Source organism: Salvelinus sp. IW2-2015, linkage group LG23 (genome assembly GCF_002910315.2).
Source record: "Salvelinus sp. IW2-2015 linkage group LG23, ASM291031v2, whole genome shotgun sequence".
Taxonomy (NCBI): Eukaryota; Metazoa; Chordata; class Actinopteri; order Salmoniformes; family Salmonidae; genus Salvelinus; species Salvelinus sp. IW2-2015.
The window spans coordinates 1921087-1929524 of NC_036863.1; the positions used below are offsets into that span (position 1 = coordinate 1921087).

At 42.5% G+C, this 8438-nt stretch overlaps 1 protein-coding gene across 4 annotated transcripts in view; it reads left to right on the forward strand.

The window, feature by feature from the left end:
* The window catches only part of LOC111951044 (glutamate receptor 1-like), a 117804-nt gene that overhangs the window by 51699 nt on the left and 57667 nt on the right, over positions 1 to 8438 (forward strand). For all 4 annotated transcript variants that reach the window (XM_070434302.1, XM_070434303.1, XM_023969016.3 and 1 more), the window contains exons 4-5: positions 6136 to 6323; positions 7822 to 7875. In XM_070434302.1, coding sequence (XP_070290403.1) covers positions 6136 to 6323; positions 7822 to 7875 — 242 coding nt within the window. The remainder of the gene's footprint in view (positions 1 to 6135; positions 6324 to 7821; positions 7876 to 8438) is intronic.

The following is an 8438-nucleotide window of genomic DNA, read 5'->3' on the forward strand; positions in this document are numbered from 1 at the left end:
TTTTGTCATACCCGTGGTATACGGTCTGATATACCACAGCTTTCAGCCAATCAGCATTCAGGGCTCGAACCACCCAGTTTATAATACTCGTTATATTACTTTCTTGAAAGAAATATAAATCTCACCGTTTGTTTGACTGTATGAGGAAGCGACGCGAGCCGCGCACGCTCTACCAAAGATAGACTACTAACTCAGGTTTTATCACTAGTTTCTCCTTTCATCTGTGGCGCTGCTTTCCTGTGCTAGTCTACAAGTGCTCTGCCATATATGGGCTGCTTAATTAGCCGTATACACCCAGCTAGCAATGAGGAATCGGCCCAGAAGCGGTCCTCTTCTGGGGGGCCGGAACTGATTGAATTGGCCTGGAATCAGGTGTTGGACTCGGCCCGGAATTAAAATGAATGACTGCCCAGAATCGGCCCAAATACATCGGGCCGTTTCCGTCTACCTGAATTTGCCGGCATCTTACCAGAATCCCCCCAGAAGTGTCCCGATGCAAATTTAAATAAATGTATACAAAATTACCCGATTTAGTAATTTTAAATATTACTATTATACATTTTATACAGACAAATTATACCCATCCACAAAAAAACAATTGTGTCGGAGGAAACACTGTACACCTGGTGACCGTGTGAGCATGTGCCTGGCCCGCCACAGGAGTCGCTACAGCGTGATGGGACAAGGACGTCCATGCCAYGCAAACCCTCCCCTAACTCGGACGCCGTTGGGCCAATTGTGCAATCCCCGCCTCCTAGCCATAAGTAATACGGCCGAAGGCGGCCCAGACTCGGGTCACATGACGTCGGCCGAGTCTGACTTTCAGCCGAGTGTCCCGACTCTCAGCCCAGATCCACTGTGCTAGCTGGGTAGTATACTGTAAGCCAAACATCTGTACAGATTTCTTATCTTTTCATTCAAAATCTTTCCCTCGAGCCGCCGGTTCTGGTTATAGACCGCACGTGCACAGACCCATAGAGTTGTATAGAGGGCATACTTGCCACAAGACGGGAAAGCCCTCTATGGGCTTTGCTATCACAGCAGCGATCAATGGCAAAGATCAGAGGTGCTCCCTTTATATATTTCTAAGGACTGCAGCTGTCATGACATTTCTCCAAACAGCCTTTCTCCGCTCGCTCCGAGAACTAAATGAGGAAACAAGTTGAGATTGGATTCATGGAAACACACGCCCGGTATAGATATGATTCTGAAAGGAACACACGCCCGGTATAGATATGATTCTGAAAGGAACACACGCCCGGTATAGATATGATTCTGAAAGGAACAACACGGCCCGGTATAGATATGATTCTGAAAGGAACACACGCCCGGTATAGATATGATTCTGAAAGGAACACACGCCCGGTATAGATATGATTCTGAAAGGAACACACGCCCGCGTATAGATATGATTCTGAAAGGAACACACGCCCGGTATAGATATGATTCTGAAAGGAAACACACGCCCGGTATAGATATGATTCTGAAAGGACACACCGCCCGGTAATAGGATATGATTCTGAAAGGAACACACGCCCGGTATAGATATGATTCTGAAAGGAACACACGCCCGGTATAGATATGATTCTGAAAGGAACACACGCGTTATTTGACAAAGTAACTGTAGTAATATTACCCAATTCAGGAAAAAGTTAGTAATCTGATTATATAACGTGTTACTTTTGTAACGTGTTACTTTTACACGTTACCCAAAACACTGTACATTACTGTGTTCAGAAAGTATTCGTACCTCTTGACTTGTACCACATTTTGTTATGTTACAGCCTGAATTAAACATTGATTAAATAAAATAATTTCTCACCAATCTACACACAATGCCCCATAATGACAAAGTTGAAATATGTTTTCAGATTTTTTTGCTCATTTTTTGTAAATGAAATACAGAAATATCTAATTGACATAAGTATTCACACCCCTTTGCTATGAAACTCCAAATTGAGCTCATGTGTATCCAATTTCCTTGAGATGTCACTACAACTTGATTGTGGGCCAATTCAATTGTTTGGAAATGACAGGAAAAAACCACACCTGTCTATYAGGTCCCACAGTTGACAGTGTATGTTAGACCAGAAACTATACCATGAAGAATATCTCCGAGATATAATTGTGATGAGACATTTATCTGGGGAAGGGTATAAAACAATTGAAAGTTTCCAAGAGCACAAACTGAGCAACCAGGCAAGAAGGACCTTGGTCAGGGAGGTGACCAAGAACCCAATGACCACTCTGACAGAACTACAGAGTTCCTTGGCTGAGATGGGAGAACATGCCAGATGTCTCTACAGCACTTTACCAATCTGGGCTTTATGGGAGAGTGACCAGATGGAAGCCACTCCTGAGAAAAAGGCACATGGCACATGGAGTTTGCAAAATTGCTTGTGAAAGACTCTGAGACCACAATGCAAAGATCCTGTGGTCTAATGACACAAAATGTTTACTCTTTAGCCTGAATGCAAAGCGCTATGTCTGGAGAAAACCAGGCACAGCTCATCACCTGTCTAATACCATCCCTACCGTGAAGCATGGTGGTGGCAGCATCATGCTATGGGGATGCTTTTCAGAGGCAGGGACTGAAAGACTGGTAAGGATATAAGGAACAATAAATGGAGCCAAATACAAGCAAACCCTTGATGAGAACCTGCTTCAGAGTGCAAACGTTGAACAGGACAATAACCCAAAGCACACAGCCAAAGCAATGCTGAAATGTTTCAGAACAAAAATGTGAAAGTCATTGKGTGGCCCAGCCAAAYTCCAGACTTTAATCCCATTGAAAATCTGTGGAAGACTTGAAGATTGATGTTCACGGTCGCTCCCCATCTAATTTAACAGAGCTTGAAAAAATCAATAAGGAAGAACGGGAGAAAATCCCCAAATCTAGATGTGCAAAGCTGATACAGACATACCCAAGACGACATAAAGCTGATACAGACATACCCAAGACGACATAAAGCTGATACAGACATACCCAAGACGACATAAAGCTGATACAGACATACCCAAGACAACTCCAAGCTGATACAGACATACCCAAGACGACTCAAAGCTGATACAGACATACCCAAGACAACATAAAGCTGATACAGACATACCCAAGACWACARAAAGCTGATACAGACATACCCAAGACGACGTAAAGCTGTAATCACCGCCAAAGGTGCTTCTACAAAGTATTGACTCAGGTGTGGGAATAACTTATGTAAATTAGATAGTTCTGTATTTCATTTTCAATAAATTAGCAAACATTTCCAAAAAACATGTTTTCACTTTGTCATTATGGGGTATTGTGTGTAGATGAGTGAGACAAACATATTTTTACTCCATTTTGAATTCAGACTGTAACACTACAAAATGTGGAATAAGTCAAGGTGTATTAATACTTTTTGAAGGCCCTGTATATGGGGGAATACTGATGAGCCAGGGTTATAGATAAGGGGAAGGAATGGCATTAATTCAGATGGTTCAGCTGCATTCACACGTCATCTGTCTAAGTTCTAAGTCATGTTCCTCAAAGAGAGAAGAAGAGAGGTGAGGAAGGAAGGAGGGGGGAGAAGTTCTTTCCACTTCATAGATCTTTCTCACTGTCATCACCCCYGACTCCAGATTAACCCAGTGCAAAAAATACTCAGCATTTCCATTTCCAGTATTGAAAGGGGGGAACCGTCGTTTTCAAACTCAGGGCTCTTGGGAAAGCAGATATGAAGCAGCACATTTACTTTGGCTGAGGAGAATACACAGGCATTCAGGCAGCAGCACCTTAGCCTGGCTGTCACAGTTTTAGGTACGGTGACAGTGATTTCAGGTGACTGCCGTGAAAACAACCGGAGCAACTCTGCCTCGTACACAGTCTTCTGTGTAGCACTTGAAATCCTCTGTTCTCTATATGCAGCAGTGCTGTGCTAAACAAACCACTCCTGATCACAAAAGCATTACGCCTTTATAATACCAGTTTATTTACGAATCTGCTTTTAAAGAAAAGAGTACACGTGTGTTCAATAGAAGCTGAGAGTAGAGGAAATCAACTGAGGCTTCACTGGATACGTTCAGTCAACTCAAGTGCTTCTGTAAGTCACAACGTCATTGGAGCTTGCCCCATACAGCAGGTGAAGCCAAGAAAAGAGGTGTAAAGAAAGAATGTGTAAAGAAAAGAGATGTAAAGAAAGAACGTGTTAGAAAAGAGGTGTAAAAAAGAATGTGTAAAGAAAAGAGATGTAAGAGAAAGAAAAAAGAAGAATGTGTAAGAAAAGAGAGTGTAAAGAAAGAATGTGTAAAAAGAGGTGTAAAGAAAAGAGGTGTAAGAAGAATGTGTAAAGAAAAGAGATGTAAGAAAAGAGAAAGAAGATGTGTAAAGAAAGGGTAAGAAAGAATGTGTAAAAAGAGATGTAAGAAAGAGGTGTAAAGAAAAGAGGTGTAAAGAAAGAATGTGTAAAGAAAAGAGATGTAAAGAATAGATGTAAAGAAAAGAGGTGTAAAGAAAGAATGTGTAAAGAAAGAGATGTAAGAAATAGATGTAAAGAAAAGAGGTGAAGAAAAGAGGTGAAAGAAAAGGTAGAAAAAGTGTAAAGAAAAAAGAGTAAAAGAAAGAATGTGTAAGAGAAAAAGACATGTAGAAAGTGTAAAGAAAAGAGGTGTAAAGAAAAGCAGGTAAAGAAAAAATGTAAAGAAAAGAGGTTAAAGAAAAGAGATGTAAGCAAAGACTGTAAGAAAAGAGGATAGTGAATTACATTTGTACGTACAAAGAATCAAAAAAGTTAAATAAGGATCAGATTTTACTCGCATTGTTACCACAAGGTCCAACGAATCTGATATGCTTATCCCACCTCTGAAAGACACAGGTTAAATTACATATAGCTAAGGCTTGGATCATGCGGGCACTGTTACATACACTATAGACGCTGGATCAGGGATGTTACTGACTAAACACTATAGAGCGCTGGAGAGCTACAGGGGACTGTACAATACATTAGGAGGCGGAGAGGGCTGTACATACATGTAGAGGCTGGAGCAGGGGACTGTTACATACATATAGAGGACTGGAGCAGGGGACTGTTACATACATATAGAGGCGGGAGAGGGACTGTTACAATACATATAGAGGCTGGAAAGCAGGGGAACTGTTACATACATATAGAGGCTGAGAGCAGGGACTGTACATAGCATATAGAGAGGCTCGGAGCAGGAGACTGGTTACAGTAACACTAGAGGCTGGAGCAGGGGATGTACATACATATAGAGGCGGAGCAAGGGAACTGTTACCAGTACATCTAGAGCGCAAAAGTTGCCGAGCAGCGGGACTGTTACATACATAATAGAGGCTGTAGCAGGACTGTTTACATACATAGTAAGGCTGGCGCAAGGGAACTGTTAACATATATAGAGGGGAGCTTGAAAAGGTGGAGCAGGGGAGTTACATACTATAGAGCTGGATAGGGGCTGTGTCAGTTAAATGACGGCTGAAAGGTTGGAAGCATCGGGACTGTTACAACATAAGAGGCTGGAAGGGACGACAACTGGCGCGACCGCGGAGCTGTTGGGAGATTAAGTGACTTGCTAAAGGGGAACAACAGCAGGCAATGACATCTAGGATTTGATACCAGCAACCCTCTGATTGCTCGCTCACTTCCTGAAAGATGCTTTCCCTGTCAGACCCAGGATTCAAACTGGCAACCCTCCGACTGCGAGCTCGCCTCTCCCGAGTGGTGCAGCGGTCTACGGCACTGCATCTCAATGCTAGAGGCATCACTACAGACCCTGGTTCGATTCCAGGCTGTATCACAACCGGCCATGATTGGGAYCCCCATAGGGCGGCGCACAATTGTCCCAGCGTCGTCCGGATTAGGGTTTGGCCGGGGTAGGCCTTCAATATAAATTAGAATTTGTTCTTAGCCGACTTGCCTAGTTAAATACAGGTTAAATAAATAATACAAATAAGCGCTAGGCTACCTGCACCCCGTCACCTAAGTGGGGTTTACTCTACCTAAGTAAAGTACCTAAGTGTGGTTTACTTTACCTAAGTAAAGTACCTATGTGTGGTTTACTTTACCTAAGTAAAGTACCTGTGTGGTTTACCATCAAATATAGACTAATTAGCATGTACCTTCGGTGTTTGTCTTGTAGGCCTGACAGTGCTGCAGAAGATTCTGGATACGGCAGCAGAGAAGACGTGGCAGGTGACATCGGTGAACCTGGACAGTGGTATGGATCAGGTGGCCTTCCTGAAGGTGGTTCAGGACCTAGAGAAGAAGAAGGAGTACAACATCATCCTGGACTGTGAGCTGGAGAGACTCAACTTGATCCTCAACCTGGTAAATAACATCAGATTGATAGACGGTCCAGTAATGAAAAAGGGGGAGGTGACTATTGAGAGCTTAATGCATGAAGAGATGATCCGTAAACTAGACATGATTAGTTCAGTAATTGGATTGGATGGGTTCACTCCAACAAGAAGACCATGCAGCTAGAGTAACAAAACAATTCTTCCTCCTCTTACTGAGTTTTACAACTCAAACTATTGACAAAGGTTCAGTTACAAGGGTTCACTTTGAACACTGTGTGGTATTGTTATAGTGTCTCTGTTCTATACTGGACCAGTCTCAGGGGGACAGTGGAGGGAAGTTTGTAATGAAGACAAAGATAGATGTGTATGACTTGGATTCCATGCTGCTGCTGGAAGATCATCAGCCAGTTCTCCAGGGACAACATTGTTCCCTGGTACCATTTATATATTGTACTATAAATGGAATCACCACAGTGAGTAGATCTGGACTAAAACTATTCAAAAACCTAGCTAAAGAAACATTCATAGCAGACTTTTTTATAAATGTAGTCTATCTTGTTTTTAGGAGGGATAACAGTTCCTTTGAGCTATTTTGAATATGTAAAATCTCTTTAGTCCCGTTGGGCCAGTAACCGAGAGGTCGGTGGTTCAAATCCTTAAGCCGACTCGGTGAAAAATCTGTCGATTTGCCCTTGAGCAAGGCACTTAACCCTAATTGCTCTTGTAAGTCGCTTTAGATAAGAGCTTCTGCTAAATGACTAAAATGTAAAAATGTCATGGTTTCTGAATAGCAGAGAGCTAGTGAAATTAGTATATTCAAAAACATGTAGTTTACAGATAAGCATTTAGAAATATGGTRAGGCTCAATTATCCCTGACGGCTGCTTCATTCTGTCTCCCAGAGGCGATCCCGGGCCTATCCATCACAGGTGTACTAGTGATTTTGATACAGATTGTGAACATGTAGTCATTAAAGCTCTAATTGGGCTTCCCACAGTGACAGATGCCAAATCCTTCCCAGCCCTCCACGGCGAGTTGTTCCAGCTGCCCCCGTTCTGCTGAGCACTGATATTTTACTCAGACATGCAGGCAGAGACAGGAGATGAGTAATTCATTTCCTCAAAGACAGGAACAATTAGCTCCTATTTGGGAGGAACGCGATACATTTTTTTWAATTTAACATTTATTTAACTAGGCATGTCAGTTAAGAACAATTTCTTATTTACAATGTGACTTAAGGGTTGCATGTCAGGAGCATGGTCTAACCCCGGCCAAACCCAAACCCGGACGACACTGGGCCAATTGTGCACCACCCTATGGGACTCCCAATCACAGCCAGATGTGATACAGCCTGGATTCAAACCAGGGACTGTAGTGACGCCTCTTGCACTGAGATGCAGTGCCTTAAACACCTGCGCCACTCAGGATTAATGGGGCACTTAAATCGACATCTGGAATGAAATAGCTTTATCTTCATTGACGTGTTGCAAAATGGACATAATTTCCCCTTTTTATTATGCTTTCCAGATCGCTGCTCAGAAGAAGAACCTAAAAAATTACCACTACATATTGGCAAACCTGGTAAGTCTAGCCCTCTCTGAAACAATTGAAGCTTTAATGCAACATGCAGGCTCCAATGTATTTCATTGTCATTTATTTTCAATCCATCTGAAATGTCTTCGTTGTAGATATTGCTGGAACTCCCAGTCAAGAGAACTCTACTGTGAAATTGCTAGGAWTTTTTTTGTTTGTTGTTCTGATCACGACGCTACTGACGCCCCTATTGAGAAGTAAAATAACACTGTACCTTCATCCCCACTGAACGATTACAAACATGTAAGCACAACTGTAGTTTCATCTGTTGCAGAATTGATGGAAACCGATTGTTTAGACTAATCTATGGTGGCGTCGTTCCATGTATTGGTCCCTCTTCATCTTCTCTGTATCTGACAGGCCGTAGAGCTTCTGCTTGTCTGTGCAGAACACAATGTAGACAGATTGCTGATTACTCGCTGAGCAAGTATATTATCATTTCTACTCTTTTAAGGCAATTGTAGGGCTCTGAGCTTCTTTGTGTGTGTGTGTGTGTGTGTGTGTGTGTGTGTGTGTGTGTGTGTGTGTGTGTGTGTGTGTGTGTGTGTGTG